The sequence below is a fragment of the Salmo salar genome, chromosome 10 (genome assembly GCF_965601325.2).
Source record: "Salmo salar chromosome 10, fSalSal1, whole genome shotgun sequence".
Classification (NCBI taxonomy): domain Eukaryota; kingdom Metazoa; phylum Chordata; class Actinopteri; order Salmoniformes; family Salmonidae; genus Salmo; species Salmo salar.
The window spans coordinates 44,414,744-44,435,569 of NC_138300.1; the positions used below are offsets into that span (position 1 = coordinate 44,414,744).

A 20,826-nucleotide genomic window follows, 5' to 3' on the forward strand; every position below is an offset into this window, starting at 1 on the left:
CAGCATAAAACATAGCTCAGTATTTTAATTATTTATTTTATACAGTCATTTTTGCACATCTTTATTAAAGGTGTCAATAATTTCGGACCCGACTGTACATCTTTAAATTCTCAATGAAAAGTTGGCTCACTTTGAAAAGTTTGGAATTCCATCCAAATCCACAGGTTGGTAAAAGGCATACCCACAGGCTACAGTAATACAGTCACCGGTGCTATACACTCTGTACCCTAAAGCTTCACTAGTTCATAACAAATCGTAAAAATGCCACAAGAACACTAGTTTCCCTAGGCAGACGGGTTGACTCCCACAATGTATATATATATATACAGTTGAAGTCGGAAGTTTACATACACTAAGGTTGGAGTCATTAAAACTCGTTTTTCAACCACTCCACATATTTCTTGTTAACAAACTATAGTTTTGGCAAGTCGGTTAGGATATCTACTTTGTGCAAGACACAAGTAATTTTTTCCAACAATTGTTTACAGACATTAACTTAAAATTCAATGTATGACAAATCCAGTGGGTCAGAAGTTTATAAACACTAAGTTGACTGTGCCTTCAAACAGCTTGGAAAATTTGTTCCAGTCGTTCCAGTCATTGGTAGCAGAGAACTGGAAAGAAAGGCGGCCAAAGGAGGAATTGGCTTTGGGGGTGACCAGTGAGATATACCTGCTGGAGCGCGTGCCAGGAGTGGGTGCTGCTATGGTGACCAGTGAGCTGAGATAAGGCGGGGCTTTACCTAGCAAAGACTTGTAGATGACCTGGAGCCAGTGGGTTTGGCGACGAGTATGAAGTGAGGACCAGCCAACGAGAGCATACAGGTCGCAGTGGTGGGTAGTGTATGGCGTTTGGTGACAAAACGGATGGCACTGTGATAGACTGCATCCAATTTGTTGAGTAGAGTGTTGGAGGCTATTTTGTAAATGACATTGCGAAGTCGAGGATCGGTAGGATGGTCAGTTTTACGAGGGTATGTTTGGCAGCATGAGTGAAGGATGCTTTGTTGCGAAATAGGAAGCCGATTCTAGATTTCATTTTGGATTTGAGATGTTTAATGTGAGTCTGGAAGGAGAGTTTACAGTCTAACCAGACACCGAGGGATTTGTAGTTGTCCACATATTCTAAGTCAGAACTGTCCAGAGTAGTGATGCTGGACGTGCGGGCAGGTGCGGGCAGCGATCGGTTGAAGAGTATGCATTTAGTTTTACTTACATTTAAGACCAGTGCAAGGCCACGGAAGGAGAGTTGAATGACATTGAAGCTTGTTTGGAGGTTAGTTAACAGAGTGTCCAAAAAAGGGCCAGAAGTATACAGAATGGTGTCGTCTGCATAGAGGTGGATCAGAGAATCACCAACAGCAAGAGCGACATCATTGATGTATACAGAGAAGAGAGTTGGCCCAATTATTGAACCCTGTGGCAAGGGGGTATAGAGACTGCCAGAGGTCCGGACAACAGGCCCCCCGATTTCACACACTGAACTCTGTCAGAGAAGTAGTTGGTGAACCAGGCGAGGCAATCATTTAAGAAACCAAGGCTGTTGAGTCTGCCGATAAGAATGTGGTGATTGACAGAGTCGACAGCAACAATACGGCTGCTCAGTATTGTGGATTTATTTCAAGGCCTACCTTCAAACTCAGTGCCTCTTGGCTTGACATCAGGTACCACATTCATCTGTACAAACAATAGTACGCAAGTATAAACACCATGGGACAACGCAGCCGTCATACCGCTCAGGAAGGAGACGCGTTCTGTCTCCTAGAGATGAACGTATGGTGCGGAAAGTGCAAATCAATCCCAGAACAACAGCAAAGGACCTTGTGAAGATGCTGGAGGAAACAGGTACAAAAGTATCTATATCTACAGTAAAACGAGTCCTATATCGACATAACGTGAAAGGCCGCTCAGCAAGGAAGAAGCCACTGCTCCAAAATCGCCATAAAAAAGCCAGACTACGGTTTGCAACTGCACATGGGGACAAAGATCGTACTTTTTGGAGAAATGTCCTCTGATCTGTGGCTCAGTTGGTAGAGCATGGTGTTTGCAACGCCAGGGTTGTCAGTTCGATTCCCACAGGGAACCAGTACGGAATTTTATTTTTAATGAAATGTATGCATTCATTACTGTAAGTCGCTCTGGATAAGAACGTCTGCTAAATGACTAAAATGTAAATGTAAATGATCTGATGAAACAAAAATAGAACTGTTTGGCCTTAACGACCATCGTTATGTTTGGAGGAAAAAGGGGGAGGCTTGCAAGCCGAAGAACACCATCCCAACCGTGGCAGCATCATGTTGTGAGAGTGCTTTGCTGCAGGAAGGACTGGTGCAGTTCACAAAATAGATGGCATCATGAAGCTGGAAAATTATGTGGATATATTGAAGCAACATCTCAAAACATCAGTCAAGAAGTTAAAGCTTGGTTGCAAATGGGTTTTCCAAATGGACAATGACCCCAGGCATACTTCCAAAGTTGTGCCAAAATGGCTTAAGGACAACAATGTCAAGGTATTGGAGTGGCCATCACAAAGCCCTGACCTCAATCTTATAGAACATTTGTGGGCAGAACTGTAAAAGCGTGCGTGAGCAAGGAGGCCAAAATGGGCCAAAATTCACCCAACTTATTGTGGGAAGCTTGTGGAAGGCTACCCGAAACGTTTGACCCAAGTTAAACAATTTAAAGGCAATGCTATCAAATATTATTTGAGTGTATGTAAACTTCTGACCCACTAGGAATGTGATGAAAGAAATAAAAGCTGAAATAAATAATTCTCTCAAATATTTTTCTGACATTTCACATTCTTAAAATAAAGTGGTGATCCTAACTGACCTAAGACAGGGAATTGGTAGGGAAAACTAGGATTAAATGTCAGGAATTGTGAAAAACTGAGTTTAGATGTATTTGGCTAAGGTGTATGTAAACTTCCGACTTCAACTGTATATATATATTTTTTTTATCCAGCCGTATAAACACTACAAACAGCCTACCAGACTGCTCAGAGTCGTCCGCGTGGTCCGAAAGCACACCATTGCCTCGTTTTGTATCACATTCCGATGATAAAACTGGGGAGGGACAAAAATACATTACAGAATGTGGGAGCAACATGTCGTCCCCCTCGTCCCCAGTGAAAGTTGCACCCCTGATATTCACAACAAGCTCTCATATCAGAATTAGATGTTCATCCATGTTTCTCAAACGTCAAATTTCACAGTCGTTTCAAACGTCAAATTTCGAGGTGTTTACAGTTAAGTCTAGGCATTAACGCAACATTTTTAAGGTTAGGATTATATTTAGCCATTTAAGGTAAGGGTTAAGATTTGGGATAGGCTTAAAAAAAAAAAAAAAATGTTTCTGTTGCTGGATTCGAATATGCAACCTTTTGCTCATGCTTACGTCCATGTGCTATCCCCATCCACAATACTCTAGCAAAACTAAAACCTAGTTGAATGTAACAGCGCTCACTGTTGCCCCTAGTGGCCGGTTTTCACATCATCTCCCAACATCCTCAGACATGGATGGACATCTAATATCGACTTCTATCATTGGTGACCTGGCTGTATTTTCAAACAAGACAAAACAAAACATACAAATACAAAAGATAACATACTGACGCACAAAAACATCAACATCACTCCTGCCCAGACCCACCTGTTCTATCTCCAGTGCCTGCACTACTCTCCGACACATGTCCTTAAATTGCACCATTCTGTTCCTATTCGTCACCCATGCTCTTTCAATATTTACATAATGAAGGATATGTTTTTTCTATTGTCTTAACGATGGAGGATTGGTTGATTTCCAGTTTTTAAGTATACGTTTTTTCAAGATAACTGAAGAGAAGAGTATCGTTCAACACACACTGCCCCCTCATATAACATGTCTTGAAATATGCGGACAGACGGATGAACAACTTTCTAACTCAGCCCATCATTTTTTAACTTCATAGCATTCCCAGAAGGCATGGATCATTGACTCATTGTTAGACTTACACTTAAGACATGACTCTCCGTTGTGCTGTAGAATTTATTAATTTTGTCTCTTGTATAATAAATTCTATACATGAGATTAAGCGTACATTTTTGTTACCTGTAATTTTGTTAGCTATGCTCCAACATTCCCTCCATCTTGTGCCAATATCAGTTATTTTTAAGTTTTGGTTCAAATAGTTTATATTTTTTTTCTAAGAGGTTGTCAGTTGGATCAGTTCTCTGCAAGGTTTTGTATATCTTACCTATCAAATGAGTATCCTTTTCTGACTCAAATAGGATTCCCTCAAGATTGCTTTAATGTCCAAAAGATTTCAAATCAAAACTTTTAATTTGCATGTACATTTACATTTACATTTAAGTCATTTAGCAGACGCTCTTATCCAGAGCGACTTACAAATTGGTGCATTCACCTTATGATATCCAGTGGAACAACCACTTTACAATAGTGCATCTAAATCTTTTAGGGGGGGGGGGGGGGTTAGAAGGATTACTTTATCCTATCCTAGGTATTCCTTAAAGAGGTGGGGTTTCAGGTGTCTCCGGAAGGTGGTGATTGACTCCGCTGTCCTGGCGTCGTGAGGGAGCTTGTTCCACCATTGGGGTGCCAGAGCAGCGAACAGTTTTGACTGGGCTGAGCGGGAACTGTGCTTCCTCAGAGGTAGGGGGGCCAGCAGGCCAGAGGTGGATGAACGCAGTGCCCTTGTTTGGGTGTAGGGCCTGATCAGAGCCTGAAGGTATGGAGGTGCCGTTCCCTTCACAGCTCCGTAGGCAATCACCATGGTCTTGTAGCGGATGCGAGCTTCAACTGGAAGCCAGTGGAGAGAGCGGAGGAGCGGGGTGACGTGAGAGAACTTGGGAAGGTTGAACACCAGACGGGCTGCGGCGTTCTGGATGAGTTGTAGGGGTTTAATGGCACAGGCAGGGAGCCCAGCCAACAGCGAGTTGCAGTAATCTAGACGGGAGATGACAAGTACCTGGATTAGGACCTGCGCCGCTTCCTGTGTGAGGCAGGGTCGTACTCTGCGAATGTTGTAGAGCATGAACCTACAGGATCGGGTCACCGCCTTGATGTTAGTGGAGAACGACAGGGTGTTGTCCAGGATCACGCCAAGGTTCTTAGCACTCTGGGAGGAGGACACAAGGGAGTTGTCAACCGTGATGGCGAGATCATGGAACGGGCAGTCCTTCCCCGGGAGGAAGAGCAGCTCCGTCTTGCCGAGGTTCAGCTTGAGGTGGTGATCCGTCATCCACACTGATATGTCTGACAGACATGCAGAGATGCGATTCGCCGCCTGGTTATCAGAAGGGGGAAAGGAGAAGATTAATTGTGTGTCGTCTGCATAGCAATGATAGGAGAGACCATGTGAGGATATGACAGAGCCAAGTGACTTGGTGTATAGCGAGAATAGGAGAGGGCCTAGAACAGAGCCCTGGGGGACACCAGTGGTGAGAGCGCATGGTGCGGAGACAGATTCTCGCCACGCCACCTGGTAGGAGCGACCTGTCAGGTAGGACGCAATCCAAGCGTGGGCCGCGCCGGAGATGCCCAACTCGGAGATTGTATTGTATTTATGTATGTATTTATGTATGTATTTTTAAATATCTACATTGGTCTTTTTAATTCTGTCATGGAACTTAATGTATCTCCTAAAACCAATTATTTTACGGTTCCTATGCTTTTTTCCATGTGGACCAAATTATCAGTGTATTCTGAAACACTATCCAAGGATTGTTCCATAGGGTTGTTTTTTGGGAGTGATATTGGTTCATGCGGAATCCGTTTAATGTTCTTCCATATTGTTATGAGGTTCTTAACTATGAAGTTGTTAATGTTCTTAGCTTAATCTTTTGAAAACAAACACGTAAAAAGATTCTGAGGATGAGCATGTGCATCTCCAATATGTACCCATTGTTCCTCTTTAGTAAGTTTAACTATATGTCTCAAGTAAAAGCCTTGGGTGGCGAGTTGATACAATTCCAAGTCTGGAAGGTTAAACCCACCTCAGACTTAGGAAGACGTAAAACTTTCCTTTTTATTCCATGAGTTTTATTTGTCCATATAAAGTCTGTTATGGCCACGTCTACTTTATTAAAAGAATGTCTTCAGTGGGGTAATTGGTATTACCGAGAATAAAAAGAAAGAAAAGAAAGGTAGTAGGCTACTCCACAGAGTTAAAATGATGAGGGCTGTCGTTTTGGAATGTCCCCGAAGCTGTGCCAAGCACTGGGAGATTCCCACATCCTAAAAATATTCCCAAAACTCTGCAGAGCCAGGAACACTTACCATCTTTCCTGTCTTTTGTTGCTTTGCTCCAACTTTTCCATAGCAAAGATAGATTAATCCTAACACCTTGGAAATCCATATTTGAACCCTAATACCTTAAAAAGCCTTATTTGAACCCTAATACCTTGGAAACCCTTATTTGAAATCACTTCTAACTTAAAGGCAGGAAGTCAAAGCACAGTAGCAGATTCTGAAAGCAACATCAGTAGAAACCAAGACCCAATAAATAACTGACTGTTAATGACTGTTAATGTTACGACATTTTAATACTGGTCTAAAGGGAATAGCAAAAAGACATATAACAGACATTACATCTCAAAATGGGATGCTTTGAGTGTTTCACTGTACTCTCATCTACAGGCCAATGATTTGGCAGCAGAACATGGTTGAATCAACTTGACAAAATGTAATAACCAGAAAGACGCAAGGCCATGTGAAATATATACTTTAATATGACCATACATTTCTCAAGATCAGTACAAAGTATTATTCTATTTAGTGATGCTTTCATCATTGCTTTCTGTTTCCAAGACATACATACAAACAGGACAGAGATGAAACAAAACAACTATTACAGAAACACGTTGACCATATGACACCTACTGTACATGTGCACGGGCTCAGACACAATGTGGACATGTGACACACTGATTAAGAGAGGTAAGGAGGGAGGGGGTTAGAGAAAGAGAGAAGAGGGAGGAATGCATTGATAGATACAGTGCTAGGCCAGGCCTGGAGGAGAGGAAACAGGGCCAGGCCAGGCCCGGAGGAGAGGAAAAAGGGCCAGGCCAGGCCCAGAGGAGAGGAAAAAGGGCCAGGCTAGGCCCGGAGGAGAGGAACCAGGGCCAGACCCGGAGGAGAGGAACCAGGGCCAGGCTAGGCCCGGAGGAGAGGAACAAGGGCCAGATCCAGAGGAGAGGAACAAGGGCCAGATCCGGAGGAGAGGAACAAGGGCCAGATCCGGAGGAGAGGAACAAGGGCCAGATCCGGAGGAGAGGAACAAGGGCCAGATCCGGAGGAGAGGAACAAGGGCCAGATCCGGAGGAGGAGGAGAGGAACAAGGGCCAGATCCGGAGGAGGAGGAGAGGAACAAGGGACAGATCTGGAGGAGAGGAACAAGGGCCAGGCCAGAACCAGAAAAACATCCTTATATAATGAAAGCTTCACTGGATAGTTTCCCATCAACATAGGAAACTACTGCACTGCAGTGCAATCGCCTTAGGGACTAGCTAGCTGAATGATTTTCCTTTCTTTTAGTCTTTCAATTAAATGTTCTTTTGAACCTGGTTGTTAGTCTGTGTGAGCAGCTGTCAAAGGGATGACAAAAAAGTGGGATAGGAACGAATAGAAAAGAATCTCCATGTACACATAAATATGATACGATAACCTCAGGTGGGAAATATACTGGTTTAAGTCAGTAATAAAGCTTTTGACCATGCAACAATGTTCATCAGTACCTTTTAAACACAACTATGAACACAGATTAGACCAACCGGCGACAAAAACAGATGCCAAATATGTACAAAAAAATATAACAAAAATAACAATATCTCTCTTTCCGCAAGAACGTATTTCTATGTCATATATATTACAGCTTAAGTTGTACCATTAGTCCAGCACGTTTAAGATGTGTACAGGTAGCTTAAGTGGGAGGAAACAAACATAGACGGGTTAGGTGACAACGTCACGAAAACCATGCACGCATTTCAATGGGGCAGAAGGCCATGTGTTGTTGTGGTCCTGGATGGCCAGATAGCTAGCAACAATGACAAGAAGCTGCCATGTGGGGAATTGTAGGTGGCTCGTTTCAGCTTGTTTTATCTTGTTCTTGATACCATGTCTTGTTTTGACTGATGTCACGTCTATGCTAATATGGCGAATATTCTCTAGCTAACTAACCAACTGTAACAATGTATTTGAGAGACAAGTGCTCATTGTGCAAATGTATTTGTTTTCAATGAACATCAGAAACAAAATATAGTTGACATGTTATCAACAGTCTAAGCCAAACCCGTCTGTTTTACCCCATAGTTGCACGTGTTGGTTTTGTTGCTTAACAACCAACCCGTCTATATAGTCTATCATGGGTCAACACTACAAGGTTATGGAGAGCATTTAAATATGCCTGTATGGAAATATATATATAAGCTGTAAAAAATAATATATATACTCCAAATACATTTATATATACATAAATATGTTAAATACTGATCATTCTGAATCCCTGGATTTCTGAAAACTTGCCTTTATCTATTTAGGTAGTGGACTCACGTGTCGTACTAGCCAGAGCCCTCTCCACACAGTAACTGTTTCTATGAAACACGTGAACGGCTGTTCTGCAGGCAGTATGTACCATACGTAAGTTTCCCATATTTGACTTTTTCCTCTTTAAACCCGCAGGTGATCACTGTCTGTCTAGATCATGGGTCTGAAAGTCATTCCATGGAGGGCCTAGTGTCTGCAGGTTTTTCCATTTCAATTAAGCCCTAGACAACCAGGTGTAGGGAGTTCCTTACTAATTCATTACCTTAATTAATCAATTAAGCACAAGGGAGGAGCGAAAACCCGCAGACACTGGGCCCTCCGTGGAATGAGTTTGATACGTGTGGTCTTGATCAGGGTTTCTGGGGAACCCCTGGGTGCACATTAAGACCAAACCCTGGTCTAGATCATGTGGGATGTTGGGGAAGAAGGGCTAAAAGAAAACCAGATATTAATGGTTTTCACCCATGTCATATTCACTAATTCATTTTTCAAATACATGACATCACATGAGTTGTTTTTTTCTATCTCTGTTTGTTGCTACAGATTAGCTGCTCTGTTCTAGCAGGTAGAGAGAAACACGTATCATCGATTATCTCCTTGTTTATGTGTTTCTTCATGGTAATGGAGCAGGTATGTATGTGACTGTATGATACGTTTGTACTCGTACCCGAGGAGGAGGAGGGTTCAGAGGGCTCGCCCCCTCCCTGGTTCTCCTCCCAGTCCATAGCCAGCTATACTGCATGTACCATATACCTAAATGACTTGCACTATACACTAAAGCCTGCCTCATAAGTGCATTGCTGTACGTCATAATGTTTCGTACCTCAATAGAAAAGCTCTCCCCTGCCTTAAAGTCCCACCTTCACACAATTAAGGCACCGTTTACACCCCTGGGGGTCAATGGGTTCTTCTAATAAGAAGAGAAGCAACAACAACAACCGGATAAGAACAACAGAACATGAGCGACATGTAAAAACAAGTCATCAAAAGCAAAACATTAATGAAACATCAAATAATGTCTTGTGGGTAGGTGTTAAATGAAGTGTCCAGCCAATCACGCACCAGAGTTCTAAACACCAGAGTTCTGCAGGGGCGCACGACACGACACGGGTGCACGTGCCACTGAGTCGTCTTTATTAAGAGTCACCACGGCAACCCTGGAGCCCAATTCCTGAACCCCAACAACTCTCCAGTCTCGAAGCCTTTAGAATTAGCTAAGCCTTTTCCATCATCGGGGGCTGTGTGTTTGAGTCAGTAGCCTGTTGGGCTGTGTGTTGAGTCAGTAGCCTGTTGGGGCTGTGTGTGTTGAGTCAGTAGCCTGTTGGGGCTGTGTGTTTGAGTCAGTAGCCTGTTGGGCTGTGTGTTGAGTCAGTAGCCTGTTGAGCTGTGTGTTTGAGTCAGTAGCCTGTTGGGCTGTGTGTTGAGTCAGTAGCCTGTTGGGGCTGTGTGTGTTGAGTCAGTAGCCTGTTGGGCTGTGTGTGTTGAGTCAATAGCCTGTAACGGCTGTGTGTTTGAGTCAGTAGCCTGTTGGGCTGTGTTTTTGAGTCAGTAGCCTGTTGAGGCTGTGTGTGTTGAGTCAGTAGCCTGTTGGGCTGTGTGTTGAGTCAGTAGCCTGTTGAGCTGTGTGTGTTTGAGTCAGTAGCCTGTTGGGCTGAATGTGTGTTGAGTCAGTAGCTAACTTTGAGATTGTTCTTGTTGAGCTCTCTCTCCAGGTTGCCTATGAGCGTGTCGATGCTCTCCTGCAGGTCTCGCAGGTTGACCCTGTTGCTGAGAACGGGGCTGATGTCCTGGATCTTCATGTAAGCCTGGTATGTGTGCTCTTTGGGGTTGTGGAGGGGCAGGATGCGCTCATCATCATCATCATCATCATCATCACACACCCTATCGTCTGACGGCTGATCGCCACTGGAGACATCGCTCTCCTCCACTCTCTCCTCCTCTGCTTCTCTCTCCTCTTCCTCCTTCTCTACAGGTCCCTCCATCACCTCCTGGAGTAGTGGGGGTTCCTGTTTTGCTGTAGGTGGCTCTGCCTGTCCTTCCTCCTGTCCCCTGTCCAGTAATCCTTCCTGTCTCAGCTCCTCTCCCCCCTCCTTCCCCCTGTCCTCTCCTTCCTGTCCCTCCTCAGTGACCTCCATATCCTCAGAAGGAACATCATCATAGTCATTTTCCTCCTGGGGCAGAGGAGGGGGGAAGTAGCGCTCTCCACAGCGGCTCCAGTCACCGGCATAACGGTTGCTAGGGCTGTCCAGTCGGCCCGGCCTAGGTCGCAGCACCCCGGCCATCTCTGCATCACTCAAGTTCAGCACCTGGGGACGCTCCTTCCTCCGACGCAGGGGTGGAGCAGCAGGCTGGTCGGCTGGGCCGGGGTGCTCCAGGATGGGGGACGAGGTCTTGCCATGTGGGTCCACCACTATAAGGAGAGATGGAAAGACATAGGAGAGAGAAAGAAAGAGTAAGTTAAAGAGTAAGCAGGAAGTTATTCAGTCAACGCCATAGTCCTAGCTCTGTTAACTCCTGGTGTATGGCACAACATCTCCAAGCATTGTTGGTGCAAACCAGTTATTCAAATAAAAAATATTATAATTTTCATTCAAGCACACTGTATACACAAGGTCCTCCTGGAGTACAGTCACAGTCTAAAAGTGGTATTTCAGACATTAACCCATGCCATGCTGCATAGAAATATGCCAAAGCCACTCCAACACACTCTACTACTTCACTTCTACAGCTGTACTTTTTACCTAGTCTTCAAATGTCTGTGAACTGACCTAACACACGGACCTTCTGTGGGGTGAAGAAGGGCTAGGAAGGAATCACATGATATGAGCATGTCTGAGCTAAGGAGAAGAACAGAACACTGAGCACTCCAACACTCCAGCCACCACAGCCCAGTTACCTGTCTGTCTCTCTGTGTTCCTGCTACACGGTGTCCCCCACAGTACACCTTTACATACCTCCTACTGTCAGTGGCGGAATAAAACAAAACAAAACAAACAAAAAACATTTCAGAGGTAAAACTGACATGTCCACTCACTGCAACAAAAAGCAACCAGTCAAGCAGCCAGTTGACATGAAAGACCTTGAAACTCGACTTTACTGTGACAGCTATTTCATGCTGAAGAAGGTAGAAAGTAAAGTACACAAGCCCCACAGTGGTACAGCAAAGCCAACAGCTGATTTTGATATCATACTGTATGAATGCTTTCAATGAGTCCCACCGTAACGCCGGCGCGGTGTGCCGGGTCTTTCGACAAAAACGTCTGTAGAGTCCGGATGGTTTGACTTATTAAAAGCTGAGACTCCCACGAACATGGATATGTAACATGTTTTGCTCTATGACTTCACAAGCTACACAAGAGTTGTTAGAAGGTATGGGATTCTTCTACATTCTTCTACATAGGAAGTCCCAGGACGAAGTGTCTATAACACTGTAATAAGCTCACATAGTTGCTGTCTCAAACTCCAAACTGTTGTCTGTTATTTCCCAGTGAGCAAACTATTTCTGTACTTAACATTCGTACAAATTCATTTTTTATCAGGTTTTTGCTTTGGTGGACCTTCGTTTTTGTATTGATATTTGTTAATAAAACGAATGAATGCATTTGTTTATATCAAATGTCCCTGACAAGTTAAAAATATCCAGAGCCTCACACACCCTTCTCCCTTTCCCTCTCCTCTCCTCTCCTCTCCCCCCCTCCCCTCTCCTCTCCTCTCCTCTCCTCTCCTCTCCTCTCCTCTCCCTCCCCTCTCCCTCTCTCCTCTCCTCTCCTCTCCTCTCCTCTCCTCTCCTCTCCTCTCCCTCTCCCCTCCCCTCCCCTCCCCTCCCCTCCCCTCTCCTCTCCCCTCCCCTCCCCTCTCCTCTCCTCTCCCCTCTCCTCCTCTCCCCTCACTTCACCACTCTGCAATCCCTGACCACCTGCTCTCTGCCCAAACACACATGCCCGCAAGCACACATGCGCGCACACACACAACACACACAAGCACGACCACACACACACTCACCAGAAAAGCACAGCGGTCACCAAGGCCATTGAGTCACACGCACACTTTCACCTCCTTATGAAATTCACCAAATACCAAGGCCAAGCAGTCACATACAGACACATATCTGCCCACACACACACCGTTCATTAACACCCTCCTCCCCCATTGAAAACATAGCAAGTACAGAGGACAAGCCAACTCTCCCAATCACATAACCCCAGACACACACTCACATAACCCCAGAAACACCCACACAACCCCAGACACACCCACACAACCCCAGAAACACCCACACAACCCCAGAAACACACTCACACAACCCCAGATACACCCACACAACCCCAGAAACACCCACACAACCCCAGAAACACCCACACAACCCCAGAAACACCCACACAACCCCAGAAACACATTCACACAACCCCAGACACACACTCACACAACCCCAGATACACCCACACAACCCCAGAAACACCCACACAACCCCAGAAACACATTCACACAACCCCAGACACACACTCACACAACCCCAGACACACCCACACAACCCCAGAAACACCCACACAACCCCAGAAACACATTCACACAACCCCAGACACACACTCACACAACCCCAGACACACCCACACAACCCCAGAAACACACTCACACAACCCCAGACACACCCACACAACCCCAGAAACACCCACACAACCCCAGAAACACATTCACACAACCCCAGACACACATTAACACAACCCCAGACACACACTCACACAACCCCAGACACACACTCACAACCCCAGACACACCCACACAACCCCAGAAACACACTCACACAACCCCAGACACACCCACACAACCCCAGAAACACATTAACACAACCCCAGACACACACTCACACAACCCCAGACACACACTCACACAACCCCAGACACACATTCTCAACCCCAGACACACATTCACAACCCCAGACACACACACACACACAACCCCAGACACACACTCACACAACCCCAGACACACACTCACACAACCCCAGACACACCCACACAACCCCAGAAACACATTCACACAACCCCAGACACACATTCACAACCCCAGAAACACACTCACAACCCCAGACACACACACACACACAACCCCAGACACACACTCACACAACCCCAGAAACACATTCACACAACCCCAGACACACCCACACAACCCCAGAAACACATTCACACAACCCCAGACACACACTCACACAACCCCAGACACACCCACACAACCCCAGAAACACATTCACACAACCCCAGACACACACTCACACAACCCCAGAAACACATTCACACAACCCCAGACACACACTCACACAACCCCAGACACACCCACACAACCCCAGAAACACATTCACACAACCCCAGAAACACACTCACACAACCCCAGACACACACTCACACAACCCCAGACACACACTCACACAACCCCAGACACACATTCACAACCCCAGAAACACACTCACAACCCCAGACACACGCACACAACCCCAGACACACGCACACAACCCCAGACACACCCACACAACCCCAGAAACACATTCACACAACCCCAGACACACACTCACAACCCCAGACACACACTCACACAACCCCAGAAACACACTCACACAACCCCAGAAACACACTCACACAACCCCAGAAACAAATTCACACAACCCCAGAAACACATTCACACAACCCCAGAAACACATTCACACAACCCCAGACACACACTCACACAACCCCAGACACACACTCACAACCCCAGAAACACCCACACAACCCCAGACACACCCACACAACCCCAGACACACACTCACACAACCCCAGAAACACATTCACACAACCCCAGAAACACACTCACACAACCCCAGAAACACATTCACACAACCCCAGACACACACTCACACAACCCCAGAAACACACTCACACAACCCCAGAAACAAATTCACACAACCCCAGAAACAAATTCACACAACCCCAGAAACACATTCACACAACCCCAGACACACACTCACACAACCCCAGAAACACATTCACACAACCCCAGAAACACATTCACACAACCCCAGAAACACATTCACACAACCCCAGACACACACTCACACAAACCCAGAAACACATTCACACAACCCCAGAAACACATTCACACAACCCCAGAAACACATTCACACAACCCCAGACACACACTCACACAACCCCAGAAACACACTCACACAACCCCAGAAACACATTCACACAACCCCAGACACACACTCACACAACCCCAGAAACACACTCACACAACCCCAGAAACACATTCACACAACCCCAGACACACACTCACACAACCCCAGAAACACATTCACATAACCCCAGCCACACACTCCAGGACTATGCAACAATGCAGTGGAAGGTGTGGACCTCGTGTAGAGGCTGAACATATCTCATAATGATTGTGAAATGTTAGGGTGAAGCTGGGAGGGCTAAGGGCTAAGGTTAGGACTGGAATATCCTAGGTGGAGAGGGTACGAAAAGTCATATTTTAACAAAATCGTGCAGTTTGAGGCCATGTGGTGGAAAGTGATACGGGCGCTGGAGATAGGGGTGATGGGTAGTGGGTCTGGGTAGGAGTGATGTAGTTGATGGAGATAGGGGTGATGGCTAGTGGGTCTGGGTAGGAGTGATGTAGTTGATGGAGATAGGGGTGATGGCTAGTGGGTCTGGGTAGGAGTGATGTAGTTGATGGAGATAGGGGTGATGGCTAGTGGGTCTGGGTAGGAGTGATGAAGTTGATGGAGATAGGGGTGATGGGTAGTGGGTCTGGGTAGGAGTGATGTAGTTGATGGAGATAGGGGTGATGGCTAGTGGGTCTGGGTAGGAGTGATGTAGTTGATGGAGATAGGGGTGATGGCTAGTGGGTCTGGGTAGGAGTGATGTAGTTGATGGAAATGGGGTGATGGGTAGTGGGTCTGGGTAGGAGTGATGTAGTTGATGGAGATGGGGTGATGGCTAGTGGGTCTGGGTAGGAGTGATGTAGTTGATGGAGATGGGGTGATGGCTAGTGGGTCTGGGTAGGAGTGATGTAGTTGATGGAGATGGGGTGATGGCTAGTGGGTCTGGGTAGGAGTGATGTAGTTGATGGAGATGGGGTGATGGCTAGTGGGTCTGGGTAGGAGTGATGTAGTTGATGGAGATGGGGTGATGGCTAGTGGGTCTGGGTAGGAGTGATGTAGTTGATGGAGATGGGGTGATGGCTAGTGGGTCTGGGTAGGAGTGATGTAGTTGATGGAGATGGGGTGATGGCTAGTGGGTCTGGGTAGGAGTGATGTAGTTGATGGAAATGGAGTGATGGGTAGTGGGTCTGGGTAGGAGTGATGAAGTTGATGTTTGTATGATGTCTGTTTTGTACATTTGATAAAATATCAAATGAAATCGTATAAAAAAATAAATAAAGGTCATGTTTTAACATATTAATAAGCAGAATGGGAGTCAATTTGGAGGGCAGGGACAGCGAGGAGTTGCTTGCCTTGCAAGTGTAATCTTAAGCAGTACGCCATGCAGCGTACGTAAACAACACTATGAAGTTAAATGCCGTTAGTGCAGTTGGAATGTTAGTGATCTGAGGGGATCAGACAGGTTTAGCCTTATAGGCTTCTATTCTCCATCCTCCTCAGACTTAAACAATAACACAGGCTTTGACATCTAAACCGCCTAGCAACCCAACACTCATACCCCTCTCTCTCTCATATCCCTCCCTATATCCCTGTACTCGACGGTGCGTATCTGTTCTCATGTCACTGTGCACACAAAGAAGACAGCTGCTGAGAGCAGAACAGTTGGACAGGGAGACAAATGACCAACCATAGAGCCACAGTTGGTCCAGGATGTCTGTCTGCATCCCAAACGACACCCTACAGGGTGTCCACCCACTCTGCCCAGAGCGGGTGAAAATGCGATTTGGTGATGAAATTTCACTTCCTTATGTTGTAAAGTACATTTTACCAAGACAAATATAATTATTCACGTTTTGAATAGTCGGGTCTTCTCTAACATATCATTAACATTAAAAGTTGAAGTCAGTTGAAGTCGGAAGTTTACATACACTTGGTTAGGACATCTACTTTGTGCATGACACATCTACTTTGTGCATGACACAAGCAATTTTTCCAACAATTGTTTACAGACAGATTATTTCACTTATAATTCACTGTATCACAATTCCAGTGGGTCAGAAGTTTACATACACTAAGTTGACTGTGCCTTTAAACAGCTTGGAAAATTACAGAAAATGATGTCATGGCGTTAGAAGCTTCTGATAGGCTAATTGACATTATTTGTGTCAATTGGAGGTGTACCTGTGGATGTATTTCAAGGCCTACCTTCAAACGCAGTGCCTCTTTGCTTGACATCATGGGAAAATCAAAAGAAATCAGCCAAGACCTCAGAAGAACAATTGTAGACCTCCACAAGTATGGTTCATCCTTGGGAGCAATTTCCAAACACCTGAAGGTACCACATTCATCTGTACAAACGATAGTACGCAAGTATAAACACCATGGGACAACGCAGCCGTCATACCGCTCAGGAAGGAGACGCGTTCTGTCTCCTAGAGATGAACGTACTTTGGTGCAAAAAGTGCAAATCAATCCCAGAACAACAGCAAAGGACCTTGTGAAGATGCTGGAGGAAACAGGTACAAAAGTATCTATATCCACAGTAAAACGAGTCCTATATCCACATAACCTGAAAGGCCGCTCAGCAAGGAAGAAGCCACTGCTCCAAATCCGCAATAAAAAAGCCAGACTACGGTTTGCAACTGCACATGGAGACAAAGATCGTACTTTTTGGAGAAATGTCCTCTGGTGTGATGAAACAAAAATAGAACTGTTTGGCCATAATGACCATCGTTATATTTAGAGGAAAAAGAGGGAGGCCAAAGAACACCATCCCAACCGTGAAGCACGGGGGTGGCAGCATCATGTTGTGGGGGTGCTTTGCTGCAGGAAGGACTGGTGCACTTCACAAAATAGATGGCATCATGAGGGAGGAAAATTATGTGGATATATTGAAGCAACATCTCAAGACATCAGTCAAGAAGTTAAAGCTTGGTCGCAAATGGGTCTTCCAAATGGACAATGACCCAAAGCATACTTCCAAAGTGGCAAAATGGCTTAAGGACAACAAATTGAAGGTGTTGGAGAGGCCATCACAAATCCCTAACCTCAACCTATAGAAAATTTGTGGGCAGAAGTGAAAAAGCGTGTGTGAGCAAGGAGGCCTACAAACCTGACTCAGTTACACCAGCTCTGTCAGGAGGAATGGGCCAAAATTCACCCAGCTTATCGTGGGAAGCTTGTGGAAGGCTACCCGAAAAGTTTGACCCAAGTTACTTAATTTAAAGGAAATGCTACCAAATACTAATTGAGTGTATGTAAACTTCTGACCCACTGGGAATGTGATGAAAGAAATAAAAGCTGAAATAAATCATTCTCTCTACTATTATTCTGACATTTCAAATTCTTAAAATAAAGTGGTGATTCTAACTGATTTAAGACAGGGAATTTGTACTCGGATTAAATGTCGGGAATTGTGAAAAACTGAGTTTACATGTATTTGGCTAAGGTGTATGTAAACTTCCGACTTCAACTGTATATAAAAAGTCAGATTTCGTAACCTAATACATCCGATAATAAGCCCCGAGCTCAGTTGACATAGCGGTGCAGGTTTCTCTTTTGAGGATTTTACATATTGTGGTCGTCGTCTTCAAAGTTGCTTCCATGGGTCACAGAAAGCTAATTTAGCATGACACGAGCTGAAATAAATGTAAAATGCTTTGAAAATAAAAAAGCTTGGTATACGCTCAGTGCGCTGTTGTCATTTCACAGAGATACGCTTATTTTTGTGAGAAATCTTTGAAAAAGAACAGGAATTTCGAATTAATATGAAAAGCGTATACTGAAATATGAAAATACTACGTCATGTCTCTAAACTGATATCCATCTTACCTCTATATTGTTTTATGTCCTGCGGATTCGAAAAGAAAGATGAGCCTGTCAGGTAGCCATGTTCTTGCACAGAATCCAGCCAAGCTGATGCAAAACAATTTTCCAGATTTTTTTACCACTTTGTTTCTCTGGCCTCCATTGATTTAGTCACCCTAATTCTGGCCATGCTACAAGGTTAAAAACTTCAATAACGTTTGGACGGATTAGGATAGAGACAAGAAGTTTAGACCATTGGTTTTCTAGAGAATTACAATGAATTTGAAAAGTATGCAGACCCCTTCACTTTTTCCACATTTTGTTACATTACAGCCTTATTCTAAAATTGATTAAATTATTTATTTTTCTCATCAATCTACACCTAATACCCCATAATGACACATTTTTGCAAATGTATTAAAAATAAAAAACAGAAATACCTTATTGTGACCAGTTTCAGGAAAGTAGGCGTTTGTCGCACGTCACTACTTCACAGGAGCGGCATTCGAACGTAAACATTTTTTTTTTTAATCAAAATGCATTATTTAGCAGGCGCTATTGACAGATCAGTTGGAAAAAGTAATGGGCTACTTTCTGCACATGCCACGGTCGGTGTGAACCAGAGTGACTTAACAAGATGTAGCTACAAACAAAACAGAGTTAAATGGTCCCAATCTGCCGTGAACCGTTCATTTATGTATACGGATAATAGTCTAGCTACATTTTCAAATCTAAATTTCAAATTTGGTCAGAAAGTCATTTTTATTGCAAGTTAAAGCGTACTGTTAGTTAGCTAGCAAACATTAGCTTGCTGGCTCGCTAGCTAACGTTATGTGTATGATCTGTGTAGTAATACTTTTCAAACCAGAATTTCCATTTGCTAGTTATAGCTAGCTAACATTGAACCTAGTTTGTTAGCTTTAGCTACCTGCAGATTCATATTACAGCTATGACAATGTTTGTATTGGTAGTAGTATGAGATGGGATTATGCCGGTTCATTGTTTAGCTAGCTAGCTAGCTACCTAGCTAGCTACATGTCTAAACAAAAGACTCCACTTCGGCCGGATTATTACATGACCCATCAAATTAGCCAGGTGTGTCTGGGGGTGGATATGGCCATCCATTGTATTTCATGAACATGTGTACATGTCTAGACAATAGTGACCCATCCACTTAGCTAGATGTGGCTGAGGGATGGTTATAGAATTTCCTTCACATGACCCATCAATTTAGACAAGTGTGGCGGGTAAGCGTCATCTAATAATGATAAAATATCAGGACACTTTCTGTTTTTGATATTACTACTATGCAAGGATCCACTTCACTGTACCGTTTACACCTTATGTGACAAATAAACTTAGATTTTATTTGATATAGCGTGTGTTTACCATATGGCCTCACATGTGAATCCTTAAAGAGATGGGTGGGGCTAAGACTTAAGAGGGTGTGAACGATGCTGAATGGGTGTAGACAAAGAAGAGCTCTCCAGTAGGTGTACCAAAACATTCAAGGGACAACTTGATCAACTTTCAAACAGAATTACTTTCCCATTGTTCCTCAACTGCAGTGTATGATATACCATTTTCTAGCTCTGAGTCTTTACTTTTATCCAAAGTAAAAAAAACACAATTTCACAAGATCCGGGGAAGAGTACCAAAACATTTCTGCAGCATTGAAGGTCCCAAAGAACACAGTGGCTTCCATCATTCTTAAATGGAAGGAGTTTAGAACCACCAAGACTCTTCCTAGAGCTGGCCAGAGCCCGGACTTGAACCCGATCGAACATCTCTGGAGTGACCTGAAAATAGCTGTGCAGCAACGTTCCCCATCCAACTTGTCAGAGCTTGAGAGGATCTGCAGAGAAGAATTTGAGAAACTCCCCAAATACAGGTGTGCCAAGCTTGTAGCGTCATACCCAAGAAGACTCTAGGTCAAGGCTGTAATTGCTGCCAAAGCTGCTTCAACAAAGTACTAAGGGTCTGAATACTTAAGTAAATGTTATATTTCAGTTTTTTATTTTTAATAAACTTACAAACATTTCTAAAAACTGTTTTTGCTTTGTCATTATGGGGTATTGTGTGTAGATTGAGGGAAAAAAACTATCAATTTTAGAATAATGCTGTAACGTAACAAATTGGGGAAAAAGTCAAGGGGTCTGAATACTTTCTGAATGCACTGTATCTACACAATTAACATAGTATTTTACCCATTGGTCAAAAGATGCATTTTTGATTTGACACTTTACACCCTATTCCCTTTATAGTGCACTTATTTTGACCAGGGCCAATAGGGCTCTGAACAGAAGAAGTGCAATATATAGGCAATAGGGTGCCATATTT

At 44.3% G+C, this 20,826-nt stretch overlaps 1 protein-coding gene across 2 annotated transcripts in view; it reads right to left on the reverse strand.

Annotated features, from left to right (window-relative positions):
- Positions 1–6,704: 6,704 nt before the first annotated feature.
- syde2 (synapse defective 1, Rho GTPase, homolog 2 (C. elegans)) overlaps positions 6,705–20,826 on the reverse strand; it is a 67,386-nt gene continuing 53,264 nt past the window's right edge. For both annotated transcript variants that reach the window (XM_014123369.3, XM_014123370.3), the window contains exon 7: positions 6,705–10,950. In XM_014123369.3, coding sequence (XP_013978844.3) covers positions 10,208–10,950 — 743 coding nt within the window. In that variant the 3' untranslated portion in view covers positions 6,705–10,207. The remainder of the gene's footprint in view (positions 10,951–20,826) is intronic.